This window comes from Paroedura picta, chromosome 4, assembly GCF_049243985.1.
Source record: "Paroedura picta isolate Pp20150507F chromosome 4, Ppicta_v3.0, whole genome shotgun sequence".
Lineage (NCBI taxonomy): Eukaryota > Metazoa > Chordata > Lepidosauria > Squamata > Gekkonidae > Paroedura > Paroedura picta.
The window spans coordinates 124,775,860-124,797,823 of NC_135372.1; the positions used below are offsets into that span (position 1 = coordinate 124,775,860).

A 21,964-nucleotide genomic window follows, 5' to 3' on the forward strand; every position below is an offset into this window, starting at 1 on the left:
TCTAATCTTGCTCTTCCTTTGGTAGTTCATCAGGCTTCTGACTTTACACTAGCTGGTGCAGTAATGACACTCCATTTCCCGACTTTACTACAGACAAGTGTCAGGCTTTCAGACACTGCAAGCTCCAGGAAGATGAGTCCCAGTTCTGTTTGTTAGAGCTGGGCCAGCTATAGATTGCTTGATCAATTAAACTTACATTCCTGTGAATGTGACTGAAGCCAAATATCTTTGTTTTTAGGTTATGCACACCTACATTGTTGATGTCGAAGAGGCATTCTTTTCCATGTGGCTGAGAAAGACTCCCTCTTCGAAGACAGTGCTAGCAATCTGTTGGTGTGCCTGAATTTTTGTTTAAGTGGATTGCTTTCAAAAGCACCCTTTTCATCCAATTTTAATCAAATAAACATTGCAGCTATATTTGTTATCCCCTTCCCCCAGCCTTCCCTAAGCTAAGTGATTGAAGTTAGCATGTCAAGGGAATATAACTTAAGCAAAATTTATGAACACATGTAAGTATATACTGGTCTCCAGTACCAAAAGGAGCATCCTCCTCCATTCTTCACCTCATCAAAGAGCATGGCTGCCCTCATGTACGTAACCCTATACCCAGCTTAATATAAAAGCTGGGGGGTAAACGGTAAATGGTAACGGGGGTAATTAAGAACTCCCCCCAAAAAAAAAAACTGTAGCACAGCAAATGCACAATTTTCTCACCCTTGTTTGCTTTACAGAAGCTGAACCATTGAAGGCAGAGTCCCTCTGGGGCAATAATTCTTGAAAGGCCTGCCTTTCCTCCACGGAAGCTTCCTTATGATCAAGGCCTCAGGACATCCAAGTGACTATCAGCCCATCTGAGCCCATGGAACTCCACTAGATGGGAGGAGGTGAGTCAGCCTCAGCTTAAGAAAGGCAAATAAACCTTTAAAAATGGATGAAGATGTCATGGCTGGAAAAGTCAGCTTAGCCAGACTTTTATTTGGCTTCTTAGTTAGGGTTTGGAGGTCAGTTTAGGGAAGAAAGCTTGTTCTAGGCTACAAATAAGCATCCCATCATTCCTACCTGGTGTATCTCCTACCTGTGAAAAGGTGCTTTGTGAGATAAAGGAGCAGTCTTGAGGTACTATGTCCAGAGAAAGGGGGAATCAAATCTCCCTTTTGGGACTATTTACTTTGAGATCTACCTTTAATTTATATATTTAATTTTACCCACACATTATATTACTTTATTTTCTGGTAAATAAATCTTTGTTTGTTCCCATGTCTTCTGTCAAAAGTCTTAAGAACCAGCAGCCTCTATTACCTCACATGTAATTACAGCCATAGTCCTGGCATTTACAAAGAAGAGATCTTTAGGGATCATATGTGGTCCCCAACCTTTTTATCACCAGAGACCACTCACCGGGGACCACTCAATGCCTTTTACTGAGGCCCGGTGGGGGGGGGGGTAGTTTACTCCTCTACTCTCAACCACTGCTCTAACACTCTCTGATCGCTATGGTAATGTTTAAACATCCCTTCAAAATAAGATACAGACACGCCACAACAATGAACATAAGGAACATTTTATTTTCATGGAAATTTCAACTCATGACAATGACAAATCAATGGGAACCCTGAGCTTGTTTCTTTGCAACGAGATAGTCCCATCTGGGAGTGATGGGAGACGATGTCACCCAAAGTGTGTTGTAAAGGGCCGGGGGGGGGGGGGAGAAGGCGTCCTTCGTGGCCCACCTCCAATTAGTCGATGGACCACGTGGTCCACGGCCCACAGGTTGGGGATCACTAATATAGCATACATGCTACCCATCTTTGTTTTAAAGATTATGTCTGGGTCTAATTAGATTGTGGCAGTAGGGGGGTCTAAAGAATCAACAGAAGAGACTGGTGGGGGAGGGGAGGATTGGATATTCTTCAATCCAGAAAGCAGTTGCCTTAGAGCCCCCCCCACACACACACACACCCTCCCCTTTCCAAACCCAGACCATGTATCTAGCACAACATGCCAAGCTACGTAGGACTAAGACTAGCCCCATAGAATGAGGACCTGTGCTCTCATCACATGACTCCAGTGTGTCCAGGTTACATACCCTTTTAAAAAATGTATTTTACAGGAGGGAGAAAATATTGGAAGAGCAGAGAGCTCCTCTTTTGGGGTTCACTGTGGTATAGTCAACTGCTGCATTTGAAAAGTATTTCTGCATATCATACAATGGAGGGCTGCTTATGTCTCAAAGGCATTTTGCACTACGTGAACCGGTGAAGTGTCAATCATGGTGCATTTAGAAGTACATTTTGGCATGAACCTGCATACAGCTTTCTTCCCATGGTTGGGCTTAGGGATAACTTGTTTGGCTGCTTTGAGCAGCAGTCATTGTTGCATCATGTTAACAAAAACAAATCCCCCATCCCCTTTGCAGAACAGAGTTTAAAATGTAACCAAAAGATGCCTTTCTTATTTTTATTTGAATTATCAGGAAGTGATAAACCTGAAACTTGGGCCCGGCCCTATTCAAATCAATAGGATTTTCCAGCCAATCCCTGAATACCCACATTCTTGAGACCCTCAGGCAGGGGTGCTTGGTAGTCTAAAAGTAAGGCAAGCACACTTTGACAGTTCAGCCCTGGAACTTGAGATAATCTGCTGTAGCATCTACTTACCTGTTTTTAGGCTTCAAGAAAGAAGTTATTGAATGTGGTCTGTGATACCACAGAGCTGGTCCAGGCTGTATTAGTATTGTAGAGTTTAGAATGCCGTATGTTGTTTTAAAGCTTTGGTCTTGGATCAAGACTCCCCACAGTATTCAATTTCTGCTGGTTCTTCCACCATCATCACACTGGATTACATGGCAGGGGGGAGCGGGTGTTTCTCCCTGATTTCAGGAGAGTTTTTTCAGAAGTGGAAGGGATGGGAGTGAAAAAGGGCCATGGGAAAGGCTTATTGCGTGAGCTGACATCTGGCTCCAAGCCATTGCTTGGTTATTAATTTCAATAACCCACCTTGAATCAGAATTGGGGAAGGGTGATAAATTTGAAAACAAACCAGCAGACATAATCCTCCTTGGCTAGGAAGACTGCTCAATGTGCAAAGCTATAGGAAAACATCTGTCCTACCCAAGAAGTGTGTTAAATTATACATTCCTATGTATGTTATCATTGCATGGTGTAGTTGCAGTTTTCCTTAAGACACAATGAGTTAAGCACACCTGAAGCTGCCTTATACTGAACTGGACCATCGGTCCATCAAGGTCAGTGCTGACTAGTCAAAATGGCAGCATCTCTTGAAAGGCTCAGTGAGTGGTCTTTCATGTCATCTACTGCCTGCTCTTTTGAACTGGCAATGCCAAGGACTGAAACTGAGGGAGTGCAAAGCAGAGCCTCCTCCACTGAGTCCCAGCTCCTTCCCATTTGAGACAGACCAGGTAAAAACATGTATTCTGCCAACATATGGATCACTGGATCTACCAAACTGCATACAAGTCAAGCAGAACTGTGAAGTTTCCAGAAGAGAGTGTATAAATATGGCCTTCTGACAAAAAAGGGAAATCCAAAATGAACAGAGTTGTTTTTTTCTAGAACCGTTTAAATTGTAAAAAGTGAAGCCCTGAAAAACAAAGGAATTTCCAAAGCACTGAATGTCACCTGGTTCAAGTTGCAGTCAAACACAATAATCAAAAAAGATATTTAGTTTAATACAAATTTTATACAAAGAAAATGTGAAAAAATACTTCCATATGCTAAAAGCAATTATGCTTCACAAATAAGGCCAGCTAGGCTATCTTTGACACAACTGCAATTCACAAATATTCTGCTCTTGATTTCTTTTTCCGTCTAGTTTTTTCCTTCCCTCTAATGTGTGTAGTACTAGCTGGAGACTGTACAAACTGCATCCTTTATAAACAATGGGAGAAATCAACATGACTAAAATGTACAACAAAATGTACTGGAATGATATCATACAATTAGTTTTCTCATATACATACATCACCTTTGCTTTGTTCAATGCTTTTGTATACACAACATACAAAATGGTACTACTGTATAAGTGTAACAGACAGCGTTTTCATGGGTTACTTTCTCTCTCAGACTGTACTGTTTCATGCTTACATAAAAACAAAAATTCCATAAGACATGCTCTAGACCAGCATCAATGTCCTTTACCCCCATCTCTTTTAGTAATGAGTCCTCTGTCCGTCTCTAGTTCTTGTTCCCTTTTAAAGGCATTTCAAAGTCCTTTGGATAATTTTCTTTCGTTTTTTTTAAGCCACAAAAAAATAAGGAAACATCTACTAGGAAGCATTTAAAAAAGAAAACCTTTTGCCCTCTCTGGAATTATTGATATTATACTACCATTTCTCCCATGATGAGCTTTCTACCTCCCTTCTCTTAGCATGAATGAAATTTAAAATCTTTTTTTTTTTTTTGTAAACAATCTCTCATATTTTAAATAAGGAACATGATGTATGCTCTTTTACATAATTGAGGCCCAAAGCCTGGCAATGCCTAATTCAACAAACTTAAAAATGGCCAGTTCCAGCATGAGCTGCACAAACAGATGTGCAGTAGTTTTCGTTTCCAAAGGCAAGCTGAGTGGGTCACAGTCTGCTTTTTCGTGCATCCTACAGAAGAATGATTTATGTGCGACTGCAGTTCCCAGAAGACCATTTCTCTCTCTGTAGTTTGTGATTTAACCTTTTCGTCCCCAACTTCCAACACTCCTCATACGCTGAAGTCGATACAAATATAAAAAGGAGATGGTACTCTAACATCATCCACAAATTGTACATAATTTACAACAAAAGCATAGATTTACCATGGATCTTAATCAGTCCACAAGCTTTTTAAAGCCATGGCTAATGCTTTACATTAATGTAGTGTAATTAAACGCTTTGTACATACATACAAAGCTAAAAGTCTGAAAACCTCTGAGGTTAATCCAAAGAACTGTGGGATTTTTTTTCACATTTCTGTTTCAAAGAATATTATTTATTCCAGCCATCGCCTGGACTCGTCCTTAGTTGTTAGACTCTTCGTACTTGGACAGGCATTGTTGTTTGAACATACTGAACTCCTGTTCTCATTGCCACAGTCCCAGCTGTAGGGCTGACTACCACAGGAATGGTCTGCGGGTTAAAATCAAAGCAGAAAAGAAAAATATGTATTATGTCAGAGATCATGAGCACACAGAAATATACAACATCAAGAGAAATTCTCAGAAAGACAGTAGCATACATATACTTACGGAATGTATCTACATAATTGCATGCCTCTGTAAACCTACCATTGTTAGCAGAATGCAGGGGAAGGATGTGTGCTGCTACTGCAAACACAATACTTGAAAAAGCAATGAAAATCCTATATGTAAATATCCTTCCAGTACATCTGCAAATAATCTATTAGCAGTACAGGAAACAATGATCAGTATTTTCAAGTTGCATAGCAATTACAGAAGATAGCCATGTTGGTTTGCTACCACAAAATTAAACAGGGGTCCAATGGCACCTTAAAGATGAGCAGCATTTATTCCAGCATCAGCTTTGAGAGTCAGAATGTCCATCTTTAAGGTGCCACTGCACTCTTCTTTAATTGTGCTATTAATAGGCGATTGTTCCACCTAAAAATTCAATTGCTTCATTATTTAAACATATAAGCTAAAATTAGTTAGCATAATGTAGGATAGAGGTCCTGAACTTCAAAGACACCCCCCCCCCCATATTTCTTCTTTTCACACGTTTATCGACAGCTCTTCCAAATAAAGACTGCTGAGACCGAGAATAAAACATAGATATAAGAATGTATATACAAAATTGCATGCTAGGTGCATTTGTGGTTAACATTCCAAAGTCAAAAGCTATAGGAAGCCAAGTAACCCAAGCATTTTGAAGTCTTATAATTAATGCAGGTCTGCAATTTTAGCAAAGCATTACACATATTTTTAAACAGATTAACTCAGTGGTTCTCAACCTTCCTAAGGCTGCAATCCTTTAATACAGTTCCTCCTGTTGTGGTGACCCCCAACCATAAAATTAGGCAAGTGTTCTTTCACAGAAATTAAACCAACACCGACCAATGGTGTGAAGATCCATGGTTCATGATTGTATATAAATTGTTTTTTTTCCCGGGGGTGCTGCTGGAGCGGTTAGCAGCTGAGCACGGGTGCCTGTAGGAGTGGCAACAGTAGTAGCACCCCCCCCCCCGTTCAAGCTGCTCACCCTGCCACGACCCCTGTGAAAGGGTCGTTTGACCCCCAAAGGGGTCCCGGCCCCCAGGTTGAGAAGCACTGGACTAACTAGACTGTATCATCAGCACAAAAGTTACCTTGATGGATCAAAAAAGGTTAGTCTCCAACATAATTCATACGGCATTTTGCCACATCTGGCGGTCAATGATCAGAGAAGTGACCTCACCATTGGGGTAGCTTAATCTATATTCCCACCAGCATATGTCTCTACAAAGTTCAGTCAATTATGGCAATGGCTATCCTGTTCACATCAACAATGGATAACCAGACATATCCTGTGTCTTAACAATAAGGTTTCATTTTCATCATCATGGCTAATAGTCTTCAGCAAGCCATTCTCCACAAACTCTGTAAAAATGCTGACTGCATTTCAAAAAAGTAACACCATGAGTGTCCCTAAAAACACAAAACATGATGAAGTGCTTGTTTTTTGTTGCCAATCAGTTTCACTGGATGATCATGGATTCTAATAGTACATGAGAACAATTTTGCTACCTCCTCTCCAACAAATTTCTCATAATCTTATAAATAGCTCTCATGCTTGAACATCATGCCATGGAACAGTATGAACACCAATATATATATGACTCATTGCAATCACAGTATGAAAATAATAGTGCAATCCTGAAGGGAGGCTATGAAAGTGTTCAGGCAGTCAACCAGCCACTATACCAGTGCATCTCAGAGATATGTCAACATAGCATCCCACTGCTGCTACACCACAGCCAACCACCAGAGCAGCAGCACTGCAGACCTCTGCAAGAATCGCACCAGTGCAACCCTCTGAGCAGATGGCGGAAGGGACAGGCCTTGGAGTATGGACCTAGTCAACTGGCTCCCTAAACCACGTCAGCCTAGGTATGCTACCTCCTCAAAACCAGCATCAAGTTATGTTATCACAAAAGCACTGTAGCAACACAGTGCAAAAGGCACAATGTCCCCCCTTCATGTACAAACACAGGATGTCAATGACAGATAGCCACACCCAATTCTGCCCCCCATTGCAACAGTCACAGATGCCCACTCCCAGCACTACCCAAACCTTAGTCAGGATGCCCTATAGCAGGATAGCCTGTCCAGGACTCCTAGCAAATGATTCTGACATTTTGCCCCTGCAAAAGGCAAAAGGGCGAAGAAATCTACCCAGCTGATGGGCCACCTCTGCCCACATTTTGCCTGAGATACCCCTTCATCATCCCTCCATTCTACACCCTTTCACCTCCTGACATCAGAGCTGCTGTGGAGTGCCTAATACCGGATGGCATGCTTCTTTTGAATCTAACTTCTTGCCCACTGGTTAGGCTGCTGGTCTTGAGTGTGGGAACTGAGGGCTCAGGCCCACACTCTTCCTTTCCCTCTTTCTGAAGCAGACTTGATTGCATGCTGGCAGCATTTTTGCTGCCAATCAGATCCTTTCCAGGGGTACAGGTGGGTGTCCTGTCAACGATGTGGGTGATGCTAGGTCGTTTCTTGTTCTCCATAGGCATGCCATTTAGGCTGAATTGCATTGAGGGGCAGGAAGTGTCACCAAGCCATGAGTGTCACCAAGCCATGACTGGATATGCCAATGTATGTCACTCAGAGGAATGACACTGGGCACTGCTGTATAATTGGTGGGTTTGCCATTATTTGAATGGACTATGGGAAGCTCACAATGCTTGTCTGTACCTTGTGGGCACATGCAGGTTTCCCTCCTCCATTTGTGGAATGTCTTACCAGCACAGCAACTATACATTGGCAGTGGCTGCCATCACTGCCACAGAACTGCCCTCAGGTGGTCAAATATAATGAGTAATATAATGTAAAATCTGTTGCAATACTAAGGCAATATTCCCATAATTAGCAGTGTGCACTACAGCTCAAAGCTACAGCAGAAGCCATGTGGTCCATGCATGTGCGAGAGGAAACAATAAAGAAACTTAAGATTCCTTTGTCTTTTCAAACTACTGTAAGTTCTTTATTATGAGAAATCTACATTTCTGGATAGGATAGAAGAGTGATAAGAGTCCTAATCTAGTCTATTTTACCAGGATGGAGGGAGATGCAGGGATCCATGTCCTGCATCTCAGGGTACCAGGAGAGCTGGCAATGTGGGTGAGAGAGGTGCCAAAGCAGGAAGGGAGGAAGAAGTTCTTTGAGAGTTATCAGGCTACACATCAAAGGGAGAGCAACAGAGGCAGAAAGGATGTTAGGGATACTGACCTATCTATCTCATAACTCTGATAGTCCCCTTCTGAAGGCTGTGACTAAGAGATATTGCAAAGTCCTTGTCAAGGAAAAAATGTTTGGGGCCACTCTACATCCCACTCTTCTATCTCAGACAGGTCCCTCATGCCCCAAAGTAAAGTTCCCAAGTTCTTTGTCCAAGATCACAGAATGTAACTGGCTGAGGTACCAGACTAGATCAATTATTTTCATTCCAAGTACCTTGATTCATAGAATCATAGAATCATAGTGTTGGAAGGGGCCATAAAGGCCATCTAGTCCAACCCCCTGTTCAACGCAGGATCAGCCCAAAGCATCCTAAAGCATCTTATAACAGGCATTGCTTCCCATAGATTTGGAAGGGGCCTCCAGGGTCATCTTGTCCAACCCTCTGCACAATGCCAAAAACTCACAACTTCCTGCCCACCCACAATGAACCCAATTCCATGCCCAATGATAGCCCCCCCCCCAAAGAAAGAAACCAGAATCCCTGTCAGGCCTGGAAGAAATTCACCTCCTGACTCCAAAGTGGCAATCAGCAATTCCATGGGTATACAAGGAAGAGCCACAAGAGCCAAGCACCAACACAATCCTTTTGGCCCACTCATTCACAATCTGTCTAAGTTCACAGAATCAGCATTTCTGTCAGATGGCTATCTAGCCTCTGCTTAAAAACTTCCAAAGAAGGAGAACCCACCACCTCCCAAGGAAGCCTGTCCCACTGAGGAACCACTCTATCAGGAACTTCTTCCAGATGTTTAGCCAGAAATTCTTTTGAATTAATTTTAATCCACTGGTTCTGGTCCAACCCTCTGGGGCAATAGAAAACAACTCCATCCTCTAAAATGACAGCCCTTTAAGCACTTGAAGATGGTTATTATCTTCAGAGTTGGTAAGAACTCTCTACTGGACATCAACTGGGGACTGATGAAGTATTGGACGAATAGCTAAATGGGCTTCACCTCTGCCTAGCATATGGTAATTACACAAAGGACATTAAGATGTCCAAGGAATTATTAAACAGGCATGGAATCACATCTAAATCCCTATGCCAGCACCAACATTTTTCTTCTGAGCCATCCCAATGCCCTAAGGCAGGGGTAGTCCTATGGCCCTCCAGATGTTGACAGGGGCTCATGGGAATTGTAGTCCATGGACATCTGGAGGGCCGCAGTTTGACTACCCCTGCCCTAAGGCAATAAGGCAACTCTAGAAACTGAAAGCATACATTCAAGTGTATGGCTCTCTTCACTGAATATAAACTTGGAGACCTAGTGTCAAGTAAAGATTCATTGCAAAACAGGAGGTGGGACTATACATTTGCAGTGACATGTACACAAAAAGACAGCTAAAAAGATAACTAACTAGATGCTAGAAGTCCTTCCTTGGCCCAGTGATAGAATATATGACATGAGGGAGATGGAATGTTGTACAGCAAAATAAGGCATTTTGCAATGTAAACTTGCAATGTAAACTTGAGACCAGTGAATTCATATCCTGGCAATAGAGGAGACAACCCCACCCCACCCCAAAAATTGTTTTAATGCCAAGAACAGTACTTACAATTGTGGGTTGAGTAGTTGGAATATAGGTGGTGGTCTGCGGTACCTGGACCAGTTTTATAGGCTGGCTGCTTGTCACACCTGTTGCTATCTGCAGAGGCAGCACAGGTAACCTTAGTGAAAGGTTCAGCTTTTACATAAAGGCCACCTATTTATTATAATCATTATCATCATCATCATCATAGAAATTTGTCAAATGCTTGGCTTGTATTTAAAATTTACATCTCAATGAATGAATTCACAGGTTACATTTTTGCTAATAAAAACAAAATTCAGAATATGGATATGAGCATGTTCAGAGACTGATGTGTCAAAAAAGTCTAACAGTTGTGTTAAAGCAGTCTGAAAGAGCAGGCAGCAGAGGGCAGAGAGCATGACAGTCTCGCCAAAATACAGCATTCAAAGAGTTATTGTCCACAGCTTTACTATGTTTCTACAGCTGGACAGTGAATGCTAGGAAAGCACATCACTACTTCTTGAGGTTGAGCAGTGAGTGGCTACCCTGGTCTTTCCCTTCCCTCTAGTATATGCTGTTCCTAAGACTTTAAACAAAGCATCTTTACCATAGGTTCACACACACACACACACACACACACACACACACACACACAAATAGGTTGAGAATCCTATTATCTGAGAGTAGCCAGCCAAGATGCCATCTAGAAATTAGAATACTGGGGAACAAAATAATAGAACTCTCTGACACAGTGTCTTGGGATGAAGGGATTAAATAAAATGCAACATACTATGGCAAACAGTCTTATTACTTGGAGTTTCAGAAGTTTGATGGGGTCTGAACTGGTAAAAGAGACCTTGGACTGGATAGTTTTGATATAAATTAACAACAACAACAATAATAATTGATGTAAATGTTGACAGAAGATGGCAGTGATTAATAGAGGAAAATCCATGTTGGAAATTATTAGGAAAAGTACTGAAAAGAAAATAGTCGATGTTGTAACCCCCCTGAATGGTGCAGCCTCGTTCAGCGTATTGTTGTCATGGCCGTATCTCAAAAAAGGTATTTCAGAGTTGGAAAAAGTGCAGGAGAGGGCAACCACAGTGATTAAGTGGTTTGACTGCCTTCCCTGTGAGGAAAGATTAAATAGCATGGAACTTCTCAATTTACTGTATAGACAACTATGGAGAGGCACTATAGAGATTTATAAAATTTTACACAGGGGAAACTAGAATTTCAATAGTGAAATTCGGGAACACCCAAAAAAGCTGAGGGACTACAGATTCAAAACACTCAATGAGTAATTAAGTTGTGGAAATCATTGCCAGAGGATGTAGGGATGGCCATGTGTATGAATGACTTTATGGGATTTTAATGGGATTGGGCAGATTCATGGAGGAGAGTCCATCTATGGTTACAAGCCTTGATGACTAAGGAGCCTCCATATCCACAAACAGCAAAGTTCTAAACACTTGTGCTTGGAGATAGCATAAATGGAGGTTGTGGCTTTTGTGCCCTATTCACTGGCCTCCAGGTTAACCAAGTAGTCACTGTATGGAAGCAAGATGAATCCAGCAGGGCTTTTCTTCTACATCTATTTAATAAATTTTTATTCTGCCCTTTCTCCAAGGATCAGTTTATCCCCACAACCACCCTCTGGAGTAAATTAGAATTTCAGCCTGGATTTCCAAACCTCTAACTACTGTATCACCCAGGCTTCCAGTGGCATGAACATATTATATGATAATAAAAATATAATGGATTACCTACATTCTAATTCATATAATTTGCAGAACATTAATACAGTTCACTTCATATACCTGATTTAAGTACCTACATGCAGCCCTACAGAACGTGCACAATTTCAGTAAAAGCTGCCTTGGATTCACTATATGTAAAGGAAATTAATACGTAAGGATTTTAACGAATAAAGACATAAAACTGTGTAAACATGAATAACCGTTTCAAAACTAGGCTTTGGACTCATGACAGTGGAACTGGACTATTAGGAGCTGTACAAAGCACATGCAACCTGCATTTCAAAAAACCTATACGGGAAAAATGCTGACAGGCAATGAGGAGGAATCAGAGCAGTCACCAAGCACATTCTGAAACTCTACGTAATGACTTTACAACAGGATGAAAAGAAGGGGCGAGCAACCCCCTCCCTCTAAAAACCTCCACCTAGAGACAAAAATGTAACAACTCTCCTCTTGACACACTGTCAGGGTAATTAAGTGAAATAATTTGCAAATTAAGCACAAAGATAGATTGCAGCTTAGAAGGTAATACTCACTGTAACGCTTTCCTTGCTCTTTTCTACAGTTGTCTCTTTTTCTTTTGGAGTACTGGCAGTTTCTGTAGGTGTAGGCTGTGCATTGGGAGCAGGCTGGGATGATTTATTTACTGTTTCTGTGTTAATTTCAGGATCTGTTTCTTGCTGCGTTGCAGTGGCTAAACAGAAAACAAATGGAACACGAAATGTCAGCTAGTAGTGTGTGCTGCGACATGTGTACACATCAACAGATTAGAACAGAGGTCGTCAAACTCTAGCGGGGGCTCGTGGGAATTGTAGTCCATGAACATCTGGAGGACCACAGGTTGACTACCTCTGGATTAGAAGATAATCAGTTTAACTGTAATACCGGTGGTGGATTACCTGACTGTGTGCAGGATTTCATATGCTCTGGCCAGTGAGCTTGCTGGCAAGGATAGTCACAGTAGCTGGTGTTCCAGCAGCAGTAAAAGATGGCTTCTTTCTTGCAGTTGGCACACCACTGCTTCTTCTTGGTTTCATCTACCGCTTGCTGCTTTTCCAGCTCTAGCTGCTTCTTCACTTCTGCAATCAAGCGATCTCGTTCCTGCTCTAAACTCTGTCGCATTTCAGCCATTGTGAGTTCTAGTCAACAGATTGACATCATGAAGTAAGCAGTAGAGCCAACGGTTAAAGAAATAACCCATTAGAACATCCCTTTTGACGCTGTAGACGGACCCAAGATTTCTGGCAGGAAGACTTCCTGTTCCAACAATATATGCTGTATTGCAGAGAAATCTGACTGCCTTTCTGTTCAAATCATTAAGAACACTATTATTTTCCATCAATAGTAGACTGTCATTTGTATTGTTTTAAAATGGCAGAAAACCATTCTAAATCATATTGTGGGAATTAACTTTAGAACTGCCTATAGACATGAGCAGTGCTGCAATGTATCATGTCCCATCATCACGTCACCTCTTTCATAAAAGGACAATTTGTACCAACAAAGAGTAGCAACCAGGATATTGCCACTGCCCATTATAAATCCCTCATATGTGGTGACAACACTATTATTTGCGTCTGTATTTTTTATACCCAGGTTGTGTTTCATTTCTGAGAGTTCCTGCTGATGTAACCACTGGAGCTTCTCTATTTCAATTCTCAAACGACGAATCTATAATATCAAAGAGATAATTAGGGCTGTCAGTCAATTAAAGAACCAGAGTTGATTAATACTTCAACATTTAATAGATCTACTAGTTAAACATGTCTATGAATAAACCAGAAGAAAACACTGGGTTTTTTGTAAAAAGATATATGCATCCATCACAGCCACTACCATCTCAGAAGTACTACCCCTTATATTTGGAAGTGGGACTTCAAAATTGTACAATGCCTCCGGCCTCCAAAGTAGCCATTTTTGCTCGCAGGGCTGATCATTATAATCTAGAGATGAGCAGCGATCTAGAGATGATGGCAGAGGCTTGCAGACTGCAGTTGGGGGGGGGAGTGGTGTGGGTGTGTCCCTCCTGGACTATGGGCAGCCCTTACCAGCAACTGTTTGTATTCTAGGGCAGGGGTAGTCAACCTGTGGTCCTCCAGATGTTCATGGACTACAATTCCCATGAACCCCTGCCAGCATTTGCTGGTAGGGGCTCATGGGAATTGTAGTGCATGAACATCTGGAGGACCACAGATTGACTACCCCTGTTCTAGGGCACAGACTGACAGACCAGCATCAGTCCTGCGCGTCTGGAAAGTGCAGGAAGGTCTAAATAAAGAATATTTACAGCCTTAAACTGTAAATAGTGAATGAGTAAATGACTGGAGAGACATGGGAACTGGAGTGACTTTTTTAAGCTTGGCCTAGTAAATAAAAAATCAGTATTTGTCAGGAAGGTCCTATGAACACAAAGGCATAAGTGGCCCAGAATTTCAAGTGTAGTTAGCTTTACAGGAAAGTAGACAATAAAATCAGAGTCCAGTAGCACCTTTGAGACCAACAAAGATTTATTCAGAGCGTGAGCTTTCGAGTGCAAGCACTCTTCATCAGGAAAGTAGACAGTGAGACTTTGGGGGATCCACTTTTATTAAGTAATGACTTGGCCTTGCGGACAGAGGTGGAGGAGGATGGGGTGATCTTTGGGGCATCATAGAACTGACCTCCTGATCCAATCTTTCTAAAACTAGAGGGCACCAGGAACTAAACTGACAATTTGGTGGCTCTACCTCAAAAAATAGCACCCACAGACCTTTGCATATACCTAAATAGATTCCCCCATTATAGCCTATGGGGATCATGGACTATAATGGTCCCCACAGATGATGATGGAGCAGAAGGCATTTAAAAAGTGTTGCAGTCCCTTTAAATGTGTTCCTGGAGCTGCAGTTTCATCCAGAATGGCATTTAAAGAAAGTGCACTCTCTTTAAGCGCTGTTCAAGTGCAGCTATCCTGTTTTCTTGAATAATGCCAAACTTCCCCAGGATTTTCCAAGATTGACTATGGTTGATATCCAAAAATGCACCCCCCTCAATATCCAGCTGAAAGAATAGCTGATAAATACAGATAAGGTATATATATATTTTTTTTTTTGGGGGGGGAGGTTACAGCTTGGATAGAGCCAAATGCAGACTTTGGTTTTCTAGTATTTCCAACTGAATAGTTCTACTAACTTTTATTAATAGGTACCAATAAATGGATCTTTCCACACTCTTTTACCGGTAATCAGCAATGCGGTCCTACACAGAGTTAGTCCAGATTAAGTTCACTGACTTCATTCAGTTTAGATTCGAGTAACTCTGCACAGGACTGCAATTTAAGCTTTTAAAAATAAAATAAAAGATCTTAAAGAAAATTATATTATGAGTGTCAAAAACTGTCAAGCAGAAAAAGAGCATGCTACATGAAGAAGACTTTTGGGGATGTGTTTAACATGGCATACTACATAGAATATGGAGCAGGATTAATATATCTGTCTGCAGTAATTAAATGTTGGATGGCTTAGCTGATGAGATCTGTCATGGCCCTAAAGACATGAGTATCAATGATTCAGCAAAACAGGCTTACAGAAAAATAGCTTCCTTTAACTTTAAGGGTAAAGTTTATCTATTAAAAAAGCATCAGGATGAACATGTGAAATTTCAATTAGTCGTGAACTGTGCACACAACTCCAGGTAATTTGGGTCTCCTAACACGTCCCAAATATCTTCCATTTTCTGCAATATGAAATGGGCATGAATAGAAGAGTAGAAGCGGTGCACGTTCTGTTTTATTTCTTATTATTATTTTATTACATTTATATATACCGCCTTCCATATCTTCCATGTTAATTCACTTTTCTAACACAAGATCAAATTTGAGAAACAAAAACAAATGACAGGAATTTCGTTGATTAAAATGCAAACGGGACCTAGGATATTGTATTTGTGGAAACCACTTCAGTAAAGGCATTCTAATTGGCTGACATTTCAGAAAATCATATTGGTCCAGAGCCATTTTTAATTATACTTAAATTTCTATACCGCCCCTCCTAGCTGTAGCAGCTAGGAACAGTTTACATCATGATTAAATATGGATCCATAGATAGTTAAAAGAATAAAACACAATTAAGACATTGATAGATGTTAATAAGTTATAACCCACTGTTATGTTAGTTGCAGTATTCTAATAATTTAATAAATTATTTATACCCTGTCTTTCTTCTTGGCACCAGTAGGTCAAGATTAGGTCAAGATTATCTTAAGTAACAGCTTCTGTTACTTAACTATCCCATCAATAGTTTTCTTAGTAGTTGCAATTTGATTTACAGGCAGCTTTAAAAGGCACATTTCTAAGTATGTTTAAGTAGTTTTATACTAAGGTGACCTGTAAATCAGGACACCATTGACAGGGGGGGTTCTTGATTAAAAATTTGGTCTATATGGAGCAACAAAAAGTTTCATAGAACGCAAAAATAGTATTGTAATATATATATTTTTTAATTTCAACATATGTATAATTTGCCAGGTACCCCCAGATGTCCCTCCAAAAGTGGGACAATCTGGTCACCTTATTTTATACTTAATTTTTTAAAAGCCACATGAAATTAATGACAACTGACAACTGAAGTGACAACTGATACTGACCTCAGCAATCGTACTTCCAGTGGTATTTTTGGAAAGGTCATTGTATATTTCAGTCATTGTTCCTTTTATGGCATCCATCATCTGTTAAAGAACAAGGCAACTTTTGCATTACTTAGTAAATTTTAAAAATTAATCTAATACTGGAAAACTTATTAATGTAAACAGCAGGTAACAAGGAAATGTGAAATAAAAATGTGTGTGGCAAGTGTTTTTCTGAGTGGATTTTTGTAAATTTCTAGTTTTCCATCACACATTGGAGGAAGTAGGATCCAGCCTTTGAATACAAACGCTGTAAACATATATCATTCTAAGCACAACTCTAAGTGCTACTGATAACCTCTAAAGTCTTGAACCAGGGTACTAAAAACATTTATTTTCATATGCACCTGTTCACCAACTAAGAACTCCTGCTGGGGCCTCTCCATTATATGCCCTCACCTGTGCACATAGTTATGAAAGAAATGCTTCTTCTGTACTGGCCCCCCAGTTCTGAACTTCCTCACTACCCTATTATCATATCATATAGTTTCATCCTATTTACTCAGGCATTCAGACATATATATCTGGTCCAGTTCTGATATACTGCTGGCTCCGGTTTACTGCTACTGTTTTGATAGTTTTATTGCTTTTACTCATAGACCGCATTGTAAGTTATTTTAACAGAAAGATGGGATTAAAATGTTTGTATAAACACTGATAAATAAAAATATGTATTTGAATGTTCCCCCACATTAAAAAGTCCATGCATGCAGTATACTCTAATCTCGCAGGGAGATTTATGCTCTTGCCATCTTCTGCCAGTGAGTGAAAACCTTTTTGTTTCATTTGACATTCCCTCAATGATCCTTCTTCCCTAACCAATGTTTTAATTATGGGTTTTATGTTCCATATATATTTTAATTTTGTTTTTTGCCGCTTTTTATAATGTTTTAGGTGGATGGATTTTAATGGTTTTAAAATATGGTTTTTCATGTATGTTTTAGATTGGTGGGCCTTGGTGGCCCTTGTAAGAACAGAAAGATGGGATACAAGTCTGTAAATCTCTTTAAGTATTTGAAAGGTTGTCATTTGGAGGAGGGCAGGATGCTGTTCCCATTGGCTGCAGAGGAAAGGACGCACAGTAATGGGTTTAAACTACAAGTACAACGATATAGGCTAGATATCAGGGGAAAAAATTTCAGTCAGAGTAGTTCAGCAATGGAATAGGCTGCCTAAGGAGGTGGCGAGCTCCCCCTCACTGGCAGTCTTCAAGCAAAGGTTGGATACACACTTTTCTTGGATGCTTTGGGCTGATCCTGTGTTGAGCAGGGGGTTGGACTAGATGGCAGGTATGGCCCCTTCCAACTCTATGATTTTATGATTCTATAAATAAAATAAATAGCACATGGCAAAATACTGCCTTGTCCCCAGTGCACTTGTTCACATATAGAAAAGTGTTCAGGAATGTTATCATATATATACATATACTGTGATCTACGGTTCCATAGTTCAGCATTTGACCACAGAGTTTGGCTACAAATTACATTCACAACTACTTGTAGCCAAACTCTGCCTATGTTAATTCTGAAACTCCTCCAAAGCTGGTAAAGAAAGATGGATAAAACTGTCCACAGAAAAAAGGGTAACTATACCTCTGCCTCAAGCAGGTCTCAGCATATAAATTTTATAAATTATTTGCTACCTTTCTCTCTCCTTAGCAGCTAATTTCTATTGATCCTTCTCACCCAGTTCCAAAAATTGTCCTCACATTTTGATTTCTCATGCCATGTCATTTTTCTCAAAATAAATTATAGCTGTCTAAACTTTGCCTCCTGAGCATGACAACTGATATAAGGCTTCAGAAGTGAACTTGACTTAGCTTCATCCAGAGCAGATAACTCGCAAAAGGTACACTTCTACAATTTAAAGAACTGCTAACTGACTGAAAAACAGGGATGTCTGAAAATATCTAAGCTACATCTTCTTTTTAAAAAAGAAAACACAGCAAAGAAAGAACAGGAGGTCCGAGTTTAATTTACCATTTAAAACCTGAACAAAAATGGGATTACTTACTCACCATCACTGTTCTTCCTGTTGGGACTGCCCTGTGTAGTCTCACTATTGGTTATCGTACGCCAGCTGTAACACATGGGGAAACTTTCACAGCAGTATTTTAAACTGGCCACTTATGTACTTAAGGATGAGGTTCAGTGAAGCACTTTTTACAGCCTGGCCCATTCATTCATTCTGGAAAAACTCCCATGCAGCCTCCGAAAAGGATTTTAGGGTGGACAATGGCTATCCCAATTTACTGACACGATAATGTGTGTAACACTAGAGACAGATTCAGGTGAGTAGCCATGCTAGTTTGAAGAAACAGAACAAAGTCTGAATCGAGTGGCAGCTTTAAGATCAACAAAATGTTATTCAAGATATAAGCTTTCACGTACATGCACATTTCTTTAGATATAGAAGACGAGTTAATTTTTATACCCTGCTTTTCATCACTACCTGAAGGAGTTTACAACTGCCTTCTATTGTTCTCCCCACAACAGACACCCTGTGAAGTAAGTGGGGCTGAAATCAGTAAGCTTCAGGACCTATAAACTGGTCCAAGATCACAGTTCTCTCTATATATCACACTATGTCACTAACAAATTCAACTGTGGCAACAAAGTTTACTGTAGTGGAGCTATTCCTTAACTCTTCACCCTGCTGACAGTCATGGCTTGCAGCATTTCCATCTTAACAAAACGGCACCAATTATCAGCAAACACAGCAGAATGATACTTGAACCTATATACGTCTGAAAAAGTGGGGTTGAATCTAACAGAGATAATGCATACTGAATATTAACTAGTGCAACTCAGAGAATAGTAAATTATGCTCGAATCTAGATGAAACAGATAAGTCTTAAGTAACCTGTCAAATAATAATCTGACAGAACTCATGTTATTATATGTTCTCTGAGGCACTCACAAACGCCCTGAGAACAATCTATTAGCTACTAATTCAATGGGATTGTCCTGCCAGCCAAAGCTGGATGGAGAACCATTCCCAAGAAAGGAAAAGGGCAGAACAGTTGTAGAGGAGTATGGAAACAAGGGGAGAATGACAAGTAGCAGGTAGATGATCAGGAAGCAAATCAAGTGTATGGGGGAAACTGATAGAAGCAAGAGGAAAGTGGGAACAGAAGAAGAGAAGGATAGAAGCAGGAGAAGCATGAGGGAAGAGCAAGGAAGGGGATGAATTCTGGCAATCCTTCAGGGGTCTAACATGTTACTGTATAAAGCAACGAGGCCTAGAGTTACAGAGAACAATACAGAGCCATTCACCACACATCCCTCTTCCGTTTCTCGTTTCTTTTTTTGAAGAAAAAAATGCAAACAAATCCATGTCTTTAGTCCCTTTACTTATTAAGATACAAGGGAAAACAGGCAAGCAGTATCCCACAAGACTGTCTTCCAAGGGGTGGGCAAAAGGAAGCTATAGGAGTTGCCTCTTGTCCCAAGGCAGTTTCAAATGAACTCATTCTTGTTTATCCTGTTCCATAACCTTCTTTCTCTTTCCTCCCTGTTGGCAGCAGCAGCAACCAGCACCAGGGGGCAGAAAATCTGAGCTAGATCTATGCTATTTTTAGATTGTATCCTCTGTCCGAAGCATGGAATTCACTTCAAGTCAGAGCCCAAGAGGAGAAACAATAGCAGAGAACTGTGTGTCCTTGTCTCATTCAGCCTGGTTGCCTCTAAAAAAAGAAATGAAATTACCACTATCTACCTTACTCCTAGAGATCTGTGAAAAGAAATAATGTACCTGTCAACATGTGAAGAATGCCTTTAATTCACTTATGGATAATCTGTCTTAACCTTCCTTAGAATGTGGGTTAAGGTTAAAAAACTGAAAAAAATATAATGCTTAGGGAGGCTTCAATCCCAGGAACTCTCATTCAGAATAAGCACAGCATTGTAGAAGATTAAAGGACTGTTACCCCAACACTTCTCACTACAGAAAAGGAACGAAGTAAGTTTGAACCAGGATTAAACCAGTTCTTGAAACCAAGACTGAAAATACATCAAAAAGAACTCTGAGAATGCCCAGGTGAACTCCTGCTTTCCCTTTTTTTTGGTAATTAAGACAACTGGCCGTTAGTCATCCCTATCCTCCCCAAAACCCACAGCTCACTACTGTTCAATTAGGCAACACTGAACAGTAATTCCAGGGCCCTGGTAAAAGTCATCTTCAGATGTGAAACTCATTTCCTACTCCACACACCAATGCAGATTTAGATCTTCCAAAATCTTTAAAAGATTTCCCTTTCCCTTGGATAACTGATCATATACAATGTTGCACATTTTTGGTAAGATAAAGTTATTTCATGATTTGTCTCATGATTCTTCCAAACATTTTCCCCCATTTCATTTTCCTTTTGCGGTCTTATATCATAACATTACTAACCGATATTAACATTTTGACGCTTACAAAAAGAAAAAGAAATCACTAGCAAAGCATGAGATGAAGTTCCCAAGGAAAGCATATAAAAATGTTATGAATTATGTAAGTTAGAAACATTTTTGTAGGCTTAGATGATATTAATCTCTGACCCTTCAATTCTCCTTCCTACTAAAATAATTCAGGAAGACATACTTCCGCTTCTACATTATCGTCACTTGCCAGACATGATCTAGGATAATGTTTGAGTCCAGTGGGACCTTTAAGACCAACAAAGTTTAATTAATGCACATAAAAGCTTACAGCCACGATTAAACTTTGAAGAAGAAGAGTTGGTTCTTATATGCTGCTTTTCTCTACCCAAAGGAGTCTCAAAGCGGCTTACAGTCACCTTCCCTTTCCTCTCCCCACAACAGACACCCTGTGAACGAGGTGAGACTGAGAGAGCCCTTACATTACGGAAGAAGAAGAGTTGGTTCTTATATGCCGCTTTTCTCTACCCAAGGGAATCTCAAAGCGGCTTACAATCACCTACCCTTTCCTCTCCCCACAACAGACAGCCTGTGAGGTAGGTGAGGCTTAATGCCACTGGATTTCAACTTTGTTCTGTTACTTCAGACCAACACGGCTACCCATCTGAATCTATGCCCTAGGAGAGGGTTCCAAATTCTACTCTGCCATGTAAGCCTGCTGCATGCCTTTGGGTAGTCATACTCTCTCACCCTAATCCAGGCTTTTTCAACCAGGGTTTTGTGAAACCCTGAGGTTTCTTGATGGCCCTGGAAAAGTTTCCCAAATGAGTGGGAATTAATCAAATTTTTATATATACATTTATCAGATGATATGACCATATATAGTCAACCTCCCCCCGAAAGGCCAATGATGGGCCTGAAGGGGGTGGGGAGGGGAGGGGCCACAGGTGAGTGTGTACTTAGCTATGCTTCACAACCATATTCTGCAGGATCGCACTACTTCTGGGGTTTCTCGAAGCCTGAAGAATGTTTCCGAGGTCTCTCAACAGTAAAAAAGTTGAGAAAGGCTGTCCTAACCTAACTCACGAGGTTGTTATAAGGATAAAATAGAGAAAGAGAGAAGAAAAGAGTGAAGTAATAAATGAGTGGAGAAATAAACTTATTCAAATGCTTAGGGGACCTCTTTGGCATGTAGTTTGCACCTGAATGAATCATGAC

The 21,964-nt window shown here is 40.6% G+C and overlaps 1 protein-coding gene across 10 annotated transcripts in view; it reads right to left on the reverse strand.

Annotated features, from left to right (window-relative positions):
• Positions 1-3,667: 3,667 nt before the first annotated feature.
• Positions 3,668-21,964, reverse strand: part of ZMYND8 (zinc finger MYND-type containing 8) — a 109,868-nt gene continuing 91,571 nt past the window's right edge. For 8 of the 10 annotated variants that reach the window (XM_077335542.1, XM_077335540.1, XM_077335539.1 and 5 more), the window contains 6 exons: positions 16,347-16,427; positions 13,316-13,394; positions 12,623-12,862; positions 12,260-12,417; positions 10,006-10,095; positions 3,668-5,119 (listed from right to left, as the gene is read on the reverse strand). In XM_077335542.1, the coding sequence (XP_077191657.1) occupies positions 5,018-5,119; positions 10,006-10,095; positions 12,260-12,417; positions 12,623-12,862; positions 13,316-13,394; positions 16,347-16,427 (750 nt within the window). In that variant the 3' untranslated portion in view covers positions 3,668-5,017. Of the gene's footprint in view, positions 5,120-10,005; positions 10,096-12,259; positions 12,418-12,622; positions 12,863-13,315; positions 13,395-16,346; positions 16,428-18,398; positions 18,465-21,964 lie in introns of those variants that run through there. The other 2 variants (XM_077335541.1, XM_077335549.1) reach the window with 2 other exon arrangements.